We start from the raw sequence: 17,325 nt of genomic DNA, 5'->3' as shown, positions 1-17,325 counted from the left end.
TTGATTTAATAGAATGAATGTATTCTTTTTATATATTGCAAATAAACTCTTAATATAAATGTTCTTGCCTTAGGTTTTTTTTCCATAGTTCAAGATTCTTGTAGTTCACAAGTGGTCTCAAAGCTTGCTAGAAAGCTGTAAAACTGAGTCTTCGTCTGTGTTACATAAGGAACAACCTGCCTCCGGTGTCATGGTACTAACAACCTGAATATGAAGTTGGTGTTTGAAGACATGTGCATACAAGATGTTATTTAGAAAGCTGAATGTAAAATACGCTTCGCTGACATGGGGACGTTGTATCTAATGTATGTACTATGCACATGCATATCTTTCCTTTCAGTGGAAAAGACCTGTATTTAGAGGGAAATTCAGTGTAGTCGTGTCTCCTTTTTTTATAATTGGCATCAGCTTTAAAATAAAAACCTACTAGAATTTAGGCAAGTTAATTACAGTACAAGTACAATATTTATTACAGGTATCAGAGTAAGATATTTTAACTATTTATACATAACTGGCTGCTTCACACAAGTACTCTGTGAATGTGCTATACATGACTTTTGTTCTTTCTTCTACTTGAGCCTAAGCCTGAACACTCGAAAAATAAACATTCGGTATCTTTACTAACTAGGAGGCCCTTTGTGATTGTAATTCCCCTTTTTATTGACAAATCAAAGCTTTGAGAAATCAGTATTGTGTAGAAGAGGGAAAGGCAGTTTGATTTTCTTTATTGTAGTTCCAAAATTAAACAAACAAGCATTGTCTTCTGATTACATTCTAATTCTTGGTTAAGGTAACCCAACAGTTTTGTGTTAGTTGGCAGACTTTTTTTTTTTTTTTTTAAGGAAGTGCGGTCTGTATAAACCATAAGCATTGTTTTTGTGCCTATACAAACTGCTTTTTGGTGACACTTTTAAGTAACACAGACTCTAAAACTTTTTAGAATCTAAAGACTCAAACACAAATTACACAAAATCCTTATTATTTCATGCAGGTATAATTGTAGAAGTGCTTTACTTAAATACCTTCATATGAAGAACAGCTTTCATAAATGAGTATTTTTACTGCTCATCCTTTTAGTTCTTTATTTCATTATCTAGTGCCTGTCTTCCCATGTACTTCAATGTGGCCTCCTGAAATCCTCCTTGCCTGTCCTGTAGAATGAACACAGAAGTGTGGGTGTTAACGTAACCTACTACGTAGGAATCTTTTGTAAAAAGCAGGGAAGAGCCTGGTGGAAGCCTGAGGGTTGAAGATCGGTCTCCCAGCTGTGCCTAAGCAGAGGCATTATAACACCTCAGAAGGCATCCCTCCGAGGATTTAACTTAGAGGACGTTCTTGGGACTTGGAAGCAGCTCAGCTGTGAAGCTTCAGCAGGCTTCCAAATACAGAGCAAAGTGACATGGGGTACGGCCCCTCCGAGCGAGTTCCACAAGAAAGGCTTATTGGAAAACCAAGATAGCCCTGCCAGGAGTTATTTTAGGAACTAAGACCTGGAAAGAGCCAAAACCAACAGTGTGAGGCAGGTCTGTATGTGAAGTTTCATGGGCTGTAGCTGATGGACCAACTCCGTACTTACTCTTGGGAACATCCGCTGTGACAAAAAACTTTGAAGTTATTCTGCTGATGCTTTTTTGTCCCCCTACTTTGCAGTGGATGTAGCCATATAAATTAGCAGTCTGAAGGGAGATCCCAGCTATCACAAGAGCCTGTGGACAAACAAAAGTTCAGCTGGGACAAATACACTGCTATCTATGGGCTGCATTTATAGAACGTATATACACACGTGTGTATATATATGTATATATGCTACTTAGGTGTACATACATGCTGTAAGAGGGGGATATTCCTTCCAATAATAAATTACCTTCAAAGAGATCCAATCATGTCAAACAACAGTTCCTTTCTACAAAATGCCTCTCTTTTTAAATCTAAACATTGACAGAAATTTTTTTTGTCATTCTGTATCTTGAAAGACTTCATTACTTTCCTAAAAGCATTTATTCAAAAAAGGACCTATTCAACTGATTCCATAATCATTTCACTTTTTTTAAGCCTGATTTGTATCTGAAAGTTTCACATCCAGAGACATAGCAAACCTGCAGGCTTGTTTAGCTGACAAATGCCTTATTATATACAAATAAGATCCCATAACTTACAGATTTACAAAGAGCATTGACAGATATCAATCAATATCTAGCATTAACAGGCAGTGAAAATAATTAGATCCTTTTGTGGTACTATAGGCTTAGCAGCAGGCAGAACCCATCTGATTGACTAATGAAATAGCTTAGAAAAAATGTTTTTCTTAGCCTCAGAAACAGTTTCCTGGAAGCTATCCTATTTTCATTTGTGTAACTTGCCTTTTACAAGCACCTGAGCAACCTGCCTCCAGGGCTGGTTAGGGTTCCTTCTCCAACCAGCTCTTAGTTTAGCAGACAATCTCTGGTTTTCAAAAAAAAAAAAAAAAAAAAAAAAAAAGGAGCTGTGGAGAACGACTGCTGGTTTAATTTTAACTATTGCTTGTTAAGGTATGCCATTTGGGGCACTAGAAAACAGCTAATTATTTGCAATTGATTCATACCCACAGCTGAATTTTCTGTTTCATTTAATAATAAAATGTAATCTTGGCTATTACTGGTTATGTAGCTCCACATGTCCAAGGCACTTTTTATCTTTTCAAACGGAATTAAGAAATTATACTTAGCATGGCTAGGAACTTGACAAAATGAATTCTATGGTGATTATCGAAGCACTTAATGTTTACGGGGAAAACATGAAGGTTTCATAGACAAAAATATCTTAACATAATGCAATATATGGGGTAAATTTCTTCTTGTATTTAGAAAAATGTGTAAGGTTTTCTTTTTTTTGTAGACTAAATGGCTTATAAATACAGTATAAAATACACACTTATAGCTCAATTTATCAAGGTTTTAAGCACTATGATACTGGTTCTTTCAAAAGGGAATGACACCAGAGATCTAAAATCCTTACTTTTAAGGGGAAGTAACATTCAAGTCCCAAGGAGATGTGAAAACCTGAAAACCAGCATCACTGGTTCATTTTTTGTCCTCTCCTGTTAGTTTCCTTTGACTGAAATAAGTGGGGGAAAAGTAAGTTGCTACAGTTAAAAAGAAGTCCGTAATTTTGCCAAGCACTTAAGTTTCTCAAGTTAGATGAAGGAGTTGACATCTGATAACCTAGTGGAAGTGGGGCTAAAAATTACTAATCCATTCCAGCGCACAGGGCTTGACTGCAGAAAACTCATTGTGATTTCTTGAATCTGTTTGTTAGCAGAATTTTTGTACTGTTGGAAGATTTGGTTCAAAGACTGTTGCAAAACTAACAGATCTGGGTTCTCCCTCTATCAACATTGTCCATCAGCTATAGGTCTTTCAGTACCCCCAGACTTACCAGCCATTTCAGCTTCAAGGAGAACAAGGTGCTAAAGAAAAACATTGTCCAAATAACTGGACAGATAATGAGGCCAAGCCAAAAGATTCGAGCTTCAGCTTCAGTTGAGGCAGCTATTGTAGGCACCTAGAATGAAAATTATTGAAACTACTAGTCACAAAGACAAAATCCACAATAAATAACAAATTAGCAGAGGAGGAAGAACGGACAAAATTACTTCTTCACCTAAATTTCACTTATTATATGGATAGAAGGAAGATTGAATAAGAAGAGAAGTAGCAAATGCCAAGTTTTCTGCCTGCTGCCCTACTGTACGTGACAGCATTTTCTTTTCAAAATGTTCCGGTCTCTGTTCACATTCAAATGAGATAATTATTCCTTTTGTCAATGACAGCTCCCACTAACACTACAGATTAGTAGTATTTTAAAGGCAAAGTTCTGTTACACTGACAATTGCTTTGAAAATTCAGAAATAGTAAGTTAACTTTTACATTAGATTCAAACTTTACCAAGGCCTTAGAAAAGTGTGAAACAAGAAGACAGTGTTACAAGCAGAACTTTAGTGTGAATACTTCACTGTCTGTAGTGTAGATTTGTGACATGTACCCAGTTCACAAATCAAAAGGGGGGAGGGGAATCAGTCTAGTATCAGAAAAGCTATAGTATCTAATGTGGAAATTGCAATGAGCTGTTGCAAGTGCTAACAAGCAAATTTTAAAGATCCCCCACAGGATTTATCAGGTGGTTCCAGCTCAGACAATGAAATTCTCATAATGGTGTCCACTTCCATACATTTTCTTAAAAACGTGCAGTATCTTAGCTTAATTTAAATCTTGCGTGAAGTTTAGTTTTCTATTACATAAACTAATACTTCAGTTATGCTTGTGAAATCCACTGATATTCCATAAATTAATAACTGTAGCTTCAAAAATGCCTCTTCTGTAATACTAGTGTTGGACACCATAGTAACTGCTAGCATCTCTCTGAAAGAGGCATTGTTATTCACGGTGCTTTATTTGTGTTCTTCAGGGAGAGCAAAAAAAAGCCTCAAAGCAGGCTGCAAAAAGCCCTGGTTGCAGATTTCTTCAGGTCAGCACAACCCATGTGTCTCTATCTGCACTGAAAGGCTCACTGTTAACTCCCAATGCTTAAAAGAACCTAAAGAAAGAGAATTGTTCAGCAGGTTCTGACCTTTCCTAGGAGACCAGAATTCAAAGTCTCAAAGAACCTCCGACCACTCAACCACCACTAGTGCTAGCTTCTGAAATACAAGCTTCACAACTGGAAAAAGAAAACCCTGTGGACTCTGAAAACTGAAGAGTTTTAGTTCATTTTCAGTATCTTGAATTCTCCATGTAAAAACAACTCATCCATCCAACCATCCATCCATCACAAGGCAGACAACATCATCCAACTTGTAAATACAGTTAAGTTACTCTATCTTACCTAAGAAAACCCTGAAAGATGCAATAATTACAAGGTGTCTTTAATTTTTTCATGTACCCTCTAAACCAGTGATGTTGCAGCAGTCCAGAGAATAATGTTCTATGCCTTCACAGTTACAGAAAAAGACAGATGTTCTGAGTCAATAAAAGGGGTATCACCTGTATCCCAAATTACCCAACAGTAACATTGCATTAGCACTATTTATGAGAAAAAAAAAAGTCAATACACCTGAGAGCTCTGCATCTAAAAGACCTAGGTAATTTGATGAGCAAGATTACAAAAGGCTGCAATCATCCCAAAGAAAAGAGAGGGGAGTTATGGTGTTTGGCACATAAGTGTAAGAATTACTTTTTTTACAGCAAACCTCAGCAGAAGACAGGATTTCAAGGACAAACCTCTGCTGCATCAGCAGCGCACCAGGAATTAGCTGTTTATTGTTGGTGAGTGACTTGGAATGTTTCTAAGCAAATTTACCTGTAAAGCAAGAGGGTAAACTTCAAGGCTAGATTGGATGGGGCTTTCAGTCAACCTGGTCTAGTGGAAGGTGTCCCTGCCCATGGCAGGGGGGGTTGGAACTGGGTGATCTTTAAGGTCCCTTCCAACCCAGACCATTCTATGAAAGCAAGAGATCTTAAAAAGTTGCCACAGGACTGGCAAAGGAGGTGGAGAATGCCTGACTCTGGAAAGTAAGAGAATTGCATGTATTCCAGGACCTTGCCATGACAAAGTACTCCTCATGGATAAACCATGACAAAAACCACAATCCACTCTAATTACATGTTCCTTCTTGCGGGACTATGATTTTCACATTAATCAAGCTACCATTTGCCAAATTTTTTTGAAGGCTTTAGCCCGTACAGATGAGTCAACTTTGTACCTGTAGGCTAAACTCAACAAACTGTAATAGGTGAATTAGGCTTGCTCATCTCGCAGGAATTTTGAGGTCGGGAGGTCATTTTATTGATACCATTGCTATTAAGAGCTAAGAAAGCTCTTGCTTACTGTCTCAGCTTGACAGAAGTAAGAAACTCTGAAGCTCTTCTAGTTTCTTTGCTTTCATGTAGGCTTGCCTGTACTCTCTCTCTAGGTTTTGCTTGGATCACAGGAAGAACGTGAGCATCTGTTATCCTCTCAGCGGTGCGCAGCCCCACTGCCGGCTGCATTCCTGCCCGGCCGCATTTTCTTTGCAAGCGGCCGCAGGGCTGCTAGAGGGCACTCCAGACCTGCACAGCCACAGGGGCTACACCGGGCTCGGAGCCCAGGCTGTGTGCACGGCCCGAAAGGGACGTCCGAGTGGGTAGCACTTGAAGTGGTGTTCTACCAGGCTCTCGCCTGAATGGGGCTGTAGAGAGGATGTTAGCAAATGAAAGCAAGAACCTGCGGTCTTGACTCTGGCAGCGGTGCCAAGTGCCATTTTATAGCTTTTGTGCTCAGGGTGGTTTGGGGGAGCACTAGCAGTATGGGAATGCTCTGTGATCTGGGTTCTATTCCCCACCGTATTCCATGAGCATGAATAAAATACTCATTTTACAATACTGAATTTGAACTATTCAACATTGCTTTCAACATAAATCTTTCCTGAAGAGGATTCTATGTTGCAATTAACCATGGGAAGATGTGTTTATTACAAAATGTTCTCACTAAAAAATAATAGAACTACCAGAAACACATCATACCTACAGTACCATGCTATGAATATCTGTGCTGCTGATGCATATGACGACGATGTTGTGAGACCAGTTTTGTCCTGAATGCTTCCTGGATGTGACAATCCAGTGTGCTTGCAACTGAATACTTACATTATCTTCTACAGAAGCTGGACAAAAAGTAACCATTACAAAGGTGCTCTATTTGTTACTTTATTTGACATAATATCAGCTTTACAAGCTTTCCTATGGATTCTGCTTGTCCTGTGCCTATGTTTATTAACACACTTACCCTTTTTGCTTCAAACACCCAGTGGCTTTTTCCATCTTCATCAATCTGGTTCCACCAACGCAAACCAACTAAGAGTCTTCCTGTCACGTTCTAGTGACAGAAACAATTATTTGAATTAATCAGTAGCATAATCCACTTGTCAGACTAACATTAAAAAAAAAAAAAAAGGCAAGCATGTCTGAAAATCATATTCTTTTATCAAATACTAAAACTAATTCTAAAAGCTGTGCCAGCTTGAGCGCAACAGTCATTAAGGATGGATGCGTTACCACAAATTGAGAGGCCTGTTCTCTTCTTCTAATATGATGATTAGCACAATAACATTGATTTAGGTAAGAAATTACAGTATGTATCTTTTCTAAGTCAGTTAGTTGGAGAAACCCCCAATAAACAAATTTCCTCAGTAAGACAGGAGAACTGCAAACAAAAACACACTGAAAAAATAGAAGATTAATTACAAGCAAGCAAGCTGTGTGGAATCAAGCAAACAAATTAAGAAAATATTTCTGCACCTGGATGAATACTAGAAATTTTCAGTATACTGGAGATGCATCGATGCTTCACTTCTACAAAACAAAAGCCTTGTTCCACATGTGGAGCCCCTGGGATTCTGGGCTGGCCTGACCCACCTGCCTGCATGTGATTAGGGCACTGGTGCCGTAGTTGGGCCCCCAGGAGCCTTCTGCAGCTCCTGCCTGCTGGGTCTGGGCACAGTACTGCAGCTTTAGACATCCTTTGGCATCCGTTAATGAAAGTCAGTATGACTTTCTTCTTTTTTTTTTTAAGGAGGAAAGCATACAAACAAATCTACCTACGGTAAGGCAATTTTCTCACCATATTAGTAGCTCCCATCAGCCATAGAGAAGAGTTAACAGTAACTAAGATATATAAATGTCTTCATTAAATGGGTTAGACATTTAATAAATCACCAGATCACAACATCTTTGTCACTTTCATCAGTATACATATTTCCTTTTTTCTTTTATTTAATGGCACATAAAATACTTTCAAAGGTAATTACTATTCAGGGTCATCTTACCTTAACTGACCAAAAGTCAAAGGATAGAAGAAGGAGAATAGTGACAAAACAGGCAACAAAACTGTTGCTGAACCAGTCACAGAACAAGTAGGTAATAATAGCACTCACTCGGAAAAACAGGTGGAAAAAGGTGGCCAGTGGGTGCCTAAAAAAAAAACCAAAAAACAACACAGAGCACTTAGGAAATTATGGGACAAGAAGGAATGTTACAGTATTTCCTAACAATGTAGCATAACACAACTACTTTTACTCTATAATGGTATTTTGGTTTGTAGCTGCTATTATTTCATATGTTGATGTCTATCTTCGTTATCAAAGCAATAGTACTTCCAATAGCCAACCTTCAATCTAAAGCTAAAAGATGGAATGTGTTATTCATGTCAAAACTTTCTCAAAGATAGAACAAAACCTAGAGTCTTTCACCTGTTTCTTTGGTACTGCATGAAGGAATTTAGTGGTTGTATTCAACACTGTACCCTTAAATCCTCATCGTTTCATGAAATAAATCGGAATTGCAAGGCACAAAAGAATTGAGACATCTTACGCCTTTCAGAACTGTTCTGAAAACAAGAACAGGAACTCTGAAACCAAAAAAAAAATGTAAAAAAAAATATAGCTGTTGAGTCTAAGACAAAATGAACCTTCATATGTAATGTCTGAAACCAAACACTTCCTTTTACAGAGGGAGTACGATTTGGGAATCTAACAGTTCTTATGAATGAATGTTCATTAATTTCACTAGATACTTGTGCTTTGCTCATCACACTAAATTTTGTCCATAACAAAATAAAGGAGAATTTCAGTGGTAGAAGTAACTATATGGCATAGAATATTGGCCTGTACAGTAAGACAGGGGTGTTGGAGAATGCTATATTGAGCACAGGACAATTTTCAGGGTAATATGCCAACTACAAAAACTTATTCTGTACGTTGTGTTTGTGTTAATTAGTTTAAAGTGACAATTAACTAGAGGCTATTGCATTTAAGTAACTTCTTCCCTTGAAGCTGAGTGAATAAAACTTTTTTTCTGAATATTTTTTAACTCAGCGATTGCCTCATTAAGCTACTCTACCTCTGTAAACAAGTAACAGTAGTATGGCCTAGGTCATAATAAACTATTTACCTATTAAATTTGTTTTTCTATTATTGTGTATAATAAAATGATACATATAATATACACACAATTAAAATTGTTTATTATAAACTTAAATTATAATTAAATTGTAATAGTTATATTTATATCTTTATTGTAATATTATTCTATAGCTGTTTAACTGTTCTAGTAATTATCTATTCTAGAATGGCAATATTGTGCTTGTAGTACTACACACACATGACTGGAGAAGCAAGAATGACACACAGCTGTAGTTTATGTTTACTCCTGATCATGCCCATGCTAACCTCAAACTTTCCAAAAACTTAATTCTGACTTAAAACTAAACATGTGACATTTTAAGTGAAAGGAGCTTTTTCTGCCATAAGCAGATGGGTGGGTGGGTGGAGCAGAGGGAATATTGTGAACTTTAAAAAAACAGTTAGTGTCTTGCTACTTCAAGTCTTGATCTTGTTCAAGATGATGTAAGAGTTCGCTACATCGCTACACAAGTGGTATCTTGTGCCACTACAAGCTATTCATAGTCACAACCCTAAAGCATTCAGGGTGGACTGAGCTTTCATAACTGTATCAGGGGTTCAAATGTGAAAGTAACTTTAGAGAAGTAGTGTTTCATTTTGGAAGTCAGATGATGAATTACTGTTTGGATGCTGAATAATCTGTTCCAACATCAAGCTTTGAAGAGTGTTTACTAAAAAAACAGTACATAAGCAAGAGGCTCACATTTATTACAGCGCTAAACACTTTATTGAGACTATAGAATATCAGTCCTCTTACAAGGATATGGCTAGCTAAGCCAAAGACACAGACTTGCAGGTTCTTGTCCTAGGGGAGGAATATGGAGGTATATCAAAATTTGTACCTCATTCTTTAGACAACTCTCAATCTCAGAAAATGTCTACCTATTTATGCTTTTAAAGTAAACATAATTCTGAAGCTAATGGAATCCAGTAAATAAACCATTCACTTCCTCACTTAACAGAACAAATGTATTTTCTCAATTCACAGCCATTCAGATGAAACTTATAGCTCCTATCATATACGAACAGAATTTTTAATGAGGAGATAATCCCACATAGATAAAATTGTCTTTTAAAACCTGAAGCTAAACCATCTGCATCCTTTTTGAAACAAAAAACTTTACAGCTTTTCTTAAGTGAAGGCATTTATATTGAATTGAAATCAATTTTACTTTATAAATATTTTTAAAAGCTAATTTCCAGAAATACAATGGCATTAAGGAATCATTGTATAAACTTACATGATTTCTTGTACTAATGGAAGACAGTATAGGCTTTAGAATATGCTAACTTTTTTTTTCCATTCAAATCTGATAAAGGTAACTAAAACTCTGCATTGGCTCTGCTTACTACACGTTTGCTCCTGAAGGCATAGCAACCCACTTGCTTGGACTTTTAGTTATCCTGTTGCATCTAAACATCCATATAGTGTAGAACTGGAGCCTTAAGGCTAAATGATTACCATTTATCTTGTTACAATAAGCTCTGTTCAGTTTGCAAGCATGATGCCTATTAGGATAGGAATGAGCTGTTATGAATTTAGTTGCATCCCATATTCAAGAATCAAATTGGGTCAACCCTAAGGTATGCTGCTGAACCACAGGAGAATCATTCCCAGTACCTGCTCAGAAATGCCAAGGCAGAACTTTATATGCTACTTCTTATACCTCTGTCTGGTACTTCAAACATATCTAGGCAAATTTTGAACAAACAGGCTCTCTGGCTTGATGATCTTGTGTGACCTGGCTGACTTGAAAAAGAAGCGACCATATGCTCTTAACTGTTCCAGATCAAATGTTCTGGTACTGCAATGAACTGCAAAGATGGTGTAAGTTATCTTTTTTCCTAACCTTCTTATGAAAGTAGCCACTAACTAAATCACTATCTGCATACCTTTTGCTTTTAAGGAGCACTTGCATATACCTTCGAGAATCATAAATGCACAACTTGTTATAGCTTATGCGAATTCTAACCAAGTTCAAGATATATGAAATTGGGATAAAGTTAAAGACAAATGATTGTTATGCTCTCTAACAAGACAACAAAATTTTGCAGCACGTGGGTGTGTTCCAGGCTTGTTTGCACAAGATTCTTCAGAAATATAAAAACAAACTTCTGTGTGAACCATGTAAGGAGTTTCATTTCTGTATTCTATAGCAGAATGTTTTTCAGTATGTCGTGGTTTAACCCCAGCCAGCAACCAGGCACCATGCAGCTGCTTGCTCAGTCCCCCCACCTCCCACCGGGATGGGGAAGAGAACTGGGAAAAGTAAAACTTGTGGGTTGAGATAAGAATGATTTAATAACTAAAGTAAAAGAAAATGTAATACTAACAATTATAAAACATAATAATAATGAAAACGAATATAATAAAATAAAATTAAAAAAAAAACAAGAAAAAGACAAGTGATGCAAAATGCACCTGCTGACCAATGCCTGAGCAGTGATCTGCATCGACACACACACCCCCCTCCACCAACTCGCCCCAGTTTATATACTGTGCATGACATTCTATGATATGGAATATCCCTTTGGCCAGTCTGGGTCAGCTGTCCTGGCTATGCTCCCTCCCAGCTTCTTGTGCACCTGCTCACTGGCAGAGCATGGGAAACTGAAAAAGCCTTGACTTAGGATAAGCACTACTTAGCAACAACTGAAAACATCAGTGTGTTATCAACATTAGTCTCACATTAAATCCAAAATACAGCACTGTACCAGCTACTAAGAAGAAAATTAACTCTATCCCAGCTGAAACCAGGACACAGTATGAGATTATCTTTTAGTATTGTCACAATGAGGGCAAGAAAGAAGAGCAGTCTCTAATCAAATAAGTATCTACACAAAGTGGATCAATCAATAGCATGGTTTTATACTTTGCCTGTCTATATTATCAAGTACTGTAAACCAGTAGGAACAGATCTCTGAACTGGTGCTGTGGACCTCCTACAAACGTTTCAGGGTGGTTTTACTTCATACTAACTCTGGTCTCGTCCCATAGACTGAATCCGTGGCTCGTGTGCTCAAAACACACTCCTAAGCTGTATTTCCCAGTTTAGGCTATGTTCTCCAAGACTGCACCAAAATATAAACCTTCACTTAAAATGTGCACTGCTACAAAAGCACAGAGACAAAGCAACTCTGGGAATATTAATCTTGTGTCATGGCTGACTCATCGTGTAGTTGTAAAGTCCCATGCACTGGAAGGGCAGACATGCTTCAATGGAGACTAGTAAAACAGAGTAATTGTAGTGTAAAGCTGCATATGTGATTGCTTGTTTGTGCATCTCAGATAACATTTGTGTTAGGCTTAACATCTCTTATTTTTCTTTGTTTACGGCAACAAGAAGTATTAACCTTGTAATGTACCAGAGTAAACTGGGGCAAGGTGGAAAGAAGAAAGCAATATAAATAAAAGCTGATTATACATTATTGATGAGTGCATGCGTATGTATAATTCCTCTTGACATAAAACTCTTCCCTTGACACTCTTTGACTGGAGATTCTTCAAAAGCCACAGATGGAACAACAGCTCTGTCGCCCAGGACCTCGGTGTGGACAAAGCTGCAGTGACACCTCTGGTAATGTAACGGGTAGACTGCTTAACCTGACAGATAAGATGGATCAATGGGTTGGGTTTTCTTAGGTAACAGCTACAAGGATAAGATATAGTATATTTCACGTGACATCATGTCCCGTGGAAGGAAAACATGGCAGCTTCATTGCAAATAACTTCCCATTTCCCTTCAGCTGGGTGCGTGACGCAATGCCCAGAGCGCTCTGCTGCACAGCCGGTTTTGCTGAAGACCAGAGCCCTCTCCGCTTGCGCAGCTCTAACAAAAGCACTGTTTGGGTGTTGTGTGTTTTGTGAATACGTTGGCTTTGGGTGTGCAAAGCTTCTGTTTCCAAGGACAGGCCTGCGCCGAGCGGCTGGGCTGGCCGCAGCGGTGCGGCTGGCGGGGCCCTGGGCCTCGCCGGCTCCAGCCCGGGCAGCCGGCGCTGCCTGCCCGGCACCGAGCATCCCCGGGACGGGGGCAACCCGGGCAGCCCGTTCCAGCGCTTCACCGCCCTCCCTGTAAGAAACGGGCATCAAGCGTTTAAAGGGAATCGCCTGCATTTCAGTGCGTCAGTCCAGCTGGAGCGGCGAGGGCTGCCCGGGCCCGGCTACCTCAGGCGGGCGCCGGCGACGCTGAGGCCTCCGCGGCGGGGCCGGGCCCGGGCCCGCTCCCGCTCTGCTGCCCGCGCCGTTACCTGATCTTTGCTTTCCGCAGCGCCAGCTCCTCCTCGCTCCCGAAGTCGAGGGACACATCCTCGGTGTCGTCCACCAGCGCCTGCGGCGGGGAGCCCGTCAGCGGGGAGGGACCGGGGGAACCGCCACCGCCGCCGCCCCCCGTCCCGCACCGCGCCGCCCGCCGCCGCCTCTACCTGCTTCATCCTCCGCCTCGGCCGGCCGGCCCGGCCCTGCAGCCCGCCTGCCAAGCGCGGCGGCTGCCAGGGCCCGGGAGGTGTTTCAGGGAAAAGGGTCCGGGCTGCCGCCCGCCCGGGGCGAGCCCGCGGCGGGGCCGGCCCGACCCGGCCCTGCGCTGCGGGGGCCGGGGGCCGAAGCGCGGGGCTCCCCCTCGGGCCGAGGCGGCGACCGGGGCTGGGCAGCGCCTCGGGGCTGGAGGACGCCAGCTGAGCCGGTGCTAGTGGCGGGCCCGGCGGGGAGACCTGCCTCCTCCCTCGCGGCCGCGTCGCTGAGGTGCCTTTGGCCGCCACCCTCCGCCCCACCGCGTTTAGGCCCGAGGCCGAGGCCAGGGCGGGCTCCGTCAGCGGGCCGGGCAGCAGGCGTGGGCGGCCGGAGGCCGCGGTGTGGCCGGAGCCCTTTGTCCAGCGTTTTAGGGTGTCTGCTCCGCTGGCGAGGGCCAAACGCGCCGAACTGGACGGGGCTTCGTCGGCCTTGTGCTGAAGACAAACCCCGAAAGGAAATAGTGGAGGGAAAGGTGAACGTAGGTGTACGAACGTGATACGCGCCCGCGTGTCTCGTTCGAGGACTCCGGCCGGTACCGACAGCCCGTTGTCCTGCCCGCGCTGGGCCAAACCCCACGCGCTGTCCCCGGCCTCGCGGTGGGCCCTGTGCCCCTCTTGCCGTACGGCTTTGACGGGCGGGCCACGGTGCTGTGGATGTACTACTAGTGTAACGTAGGGAACTCAGGCCTTTAGGTGAAGGTATTTCCTGCTTTTATTTAAATTGCAGATGGATTATGCAGCAGAGTTAAGGAAGTAGGAGCGTGAAATGAGACAACGGAGCTTTAGGGTATGGGCAAGGGTTTCACAATAATGGGGGGAAATAGTTCAGTCAGCTAAGTATGAAGTGGAGGGTCAAGGAAGATCTGATAAATCACAGTCCTTTGTAGATCTGACTAGCTACTAGCATTAAACAAGCCTGCAAAAGAATGACTTCCTAGTCTTTTCTAAAACATCTAACTAAACCAGAATGTATCTGTTGAGTAAGTACAGAAGTTACTAAGGTGAACTTTTCAAAAACTTTAATTGGAAAGTAGCTTTGTGGAAGTCCAGTTATTAGGGCAAGACAACATTTAATGCATCAGAAAAACTGGTAGAGCTGTTCTTGGTGGGATTTGTAATTGCAGAGGGGGAAAGGTGTATTTTATGACTAATAATGTTAATATTGTGGTAGTCATATTTTGGCCTTGTAGTGTTAAAACAACACTATAATGTCAGTAAGTACAGCAGACTTGCACTAAAAAACTGAACAGGCAGTTTGTAATTTGATGGGCTGGCTCACGATAGCCTACACTATTAAAATATTTAAGTAGGCTTTCACTCCCAAAGAAGATAAAAAAATCTTTGAGAGCTATCATGAAACAATTATTAAATAATTTTGTGCATACCTGAAGCTGACCTCTCCTTCATTTACTGTATCAACATGCACTTCTGCTTATGAGCAACATAGTAACTCAAATAGAACCAGCTTCTGACTCAGAAGCAGCTCCCAGAACTGCACTGACAGAAGCAGTGGAGGGAAGTTTCACATCTTCTTGACTGCCAGATTATTCATTGCAGCTACTGTGTCAGCTCTTCTTTCCCCTCTCAGCACAGTTCTGCCAGCAAGTCTGATGGTTTGAATTTAGTAGTTCTGTAATGTTGCTCTATTGTCTGAGCTGTTGCATTTTATTCTAAGGCACCAGAAAATAACTGTGTGCTACGTTCCTTATCAGATAAAACAGTACTTGCTTCTATGGGAGAGGTGACAATTAGCCTGTCACAACATTAGGTATCTGATTTACTACTCAGGTGCTCCTAACTGTTTTCATTAGAGACGAAATGGTATCACTAAAAAAGAGACAGAACCTGTGTTTTGTTTTTTAATTTTAAAACAGATGTTTCTTTAATTTTCCCTCCTTCCAGTGCTTGTCTCCACTGATTCACTGTAGGGATTATCTGTTTTCCTAACAAACTCAGATAATCCCACTATACTATGGAAGACTATCACTATGCCATGCACACGGTTTTAGTAACATTCTCTAAAAATCTATGTCAAATTATGTTGTGTGATTATTCAAGGTATTGTATGGGTTATCATTTCCTTTTAGAGCAAATTAAGAGCTAGAAAGGATCCTTGGTCACTAGAGGAATCATTGGTCAAACCAAGAATTTCTTCATTTTGGGATTATTAGAAAAGCATTCATCCTTGTTTTAAAATAAATACATCCAAGCAAAACCTCATTAGAAGTTTCCAATATTTTCTAGGATTTCACAGAACAAACTCTCCTGTTTTCAACATTTTTTTCTGCATCCTGATTTAACTACAAGTAATTTGCACATTGGAAAGATTAGCAACAGCCTAAAGGTGATGTTAAGTCCTCAAATACTGCTTCAGCAGCACAAAATTTAAAGGTAGTTACACTGAATTTATGAATTGTGGTTTTGTTTTCAGGTTTGTACACAGGAAAATCTTGACCACTTATGAACTATATTAGGGTTTCATTTAATTGCTGACTGAAACATATAGCATAAAATAGTTGAAACTGTATCATTTGCTGCTGTGCACTTGCTGTTACCTTACAGGCAACCCTCTCCCCAGAACAAATAATGGCCTTTCTATCATAGGGCATTATCAATGCCAAAGGCTTGGTATGAATAACTGAGAAATCTCTCTCACTCTTTGTTTCAACAATAAATAGAACCTCCTCCTAGATGAATACGGTGTGTTATTCACATCATTATCATGAAGTCAGCTGATTTCTCTTTTTCTTTGGAACGTCGCCCAGAATCTTGCACTGGCATGGTATCAGAGACTTGCCCTGTAAACTGCGTGAGGATATTTTTAATAACTTGACAGTTGTTGCTCTGGTTTAAGTATCTCAGTGGTGTTTACAGTTAAGTATTCTGTTCCTCTGAATATTGGAAAATGTTGTTAATCCAAGAATAACTCTTACCTCACTCACATTAGATACACTTACAGGGTCTGTTGGAGGTTCAATAAAATGTTTAAATTTTGAGGAGATAGGCCAAATTAGAGAAGGTATATTTAATAACTTTCTAATAGCATCACCGTCTAATTTGTAAAAGACGATTTCCTGCGTTGGCCCAGAACCAATTTTTGTGGAATTTTTTGGCTGTACATACTTGAATTGTTGTAATCACCAGCTCTGTATTAACAGGGGAGAAGCTGCAGCATTTACTTCACAGATCAGATAGTGTCTCTAAGTTGGGTGATATGTAGCGATATGTTCTCAGTAGAGATCAAGTTCTGCCATCAGTAAGAAATGGGTATCCAAAAGGTATGTCAAAGCTGAAGAGGTTTGGGCCCTAAATATAAATGGAGATTAAAAAAAAGAAAGGCTGTATTGCTCCTTCATTCAGTTATGTCTAAAGAGATAAAAAATAATTTTTTAGTATCTCAAGAGAGTGTTACCGAAAAAGCTGGTCGAAGAAACTCTCTAAGACTCAATTTTGGAGTTTTAGAAAGCAGGCATTCTTTATTGCAGCACTGGACAGCACTGGATGCACAGGGGATAGTTCCTCCTAGCATGTATACCATTACCTACAGCAAGCAAAGCTTATATTGCTCTAATATATGCATATTGATTACATTTCCCAGAATTGCCACACATATTCATGTAATTTCCCAGAAATTATTTACATAGTGTCCGCCCTTTGGGGCATGCGCTATTAAATGGGTCGATGGTCTTTTGGGGTCTTTGAAACCCTCTGGTGGTCATTTTCTTGGTGTCCACTAATTGAACTCTTTCTTGAGGCATGCACAGTGTGGGTCATCTCAGGTGGTTCATCTCTTCTTCCTAGTTAGCTGGTCCTGGCAGGTTTTAATCACAAAGCTCAGCAGAACTTAA

The 17,325-nt window shown here is 40.5% G+C and overlaps 1 protein-coding gene across 1 annotated transcript; it reads right to left on the bottom strand.

The window, feature by feature from the left end:
* Nucleotides 1-691: 691 nt before the first annotated feature.
* TVP23A (trans-golgi network vesicle protein 23 homolog A) lies at nucleotides 692-14,884 on the bottom strand. Its single transcript, XM_075058287.1, has 8 exons — nucleotides 14,863-14,884; nucleotides 13,394-14,157; nucleotides 13,220-13,299; nucleotides 7,946-7,982; nucleotides 6,799-6,888; nucleotides 3,415-3,540; nucleotides 1,577-1,706; nucleotides 692-1,151 (listed from the first exon to the last, which is right to left on the bottom strand). Exons 1-8 carry the CDS (start codon nucleotides 14,882-14,884, stop codon nucleotides 1,090-1,092), a joined length of 1,311 nt encoding a protein of 436 aa, XP_074914388.1. The 3' UTR covers nucleotides 692-1,089.
* Between the last annotated feature and the right edge of the window lie 2,441 nt (nucleotides 14,885-17,325).

This window comes from Buteo buteo, chromosome 27, assembly GCF_964188355.1.
Source record: "Buteo buteo chromosome 27, bButBut1.hap1.1, whole genome shotgun sequence".
NCBI classification, from domain to species: Eukaryota; Metazoa; Chordata; class Aves; order Accipitriformes; family Accipitridae; genus Buteo; species Buteo buteo.
The sequence above is the reverse complement of the archived record's forward strand: the minus strand, read 5'-3'. Positions and strand labels throughout refer to the sequence as shown.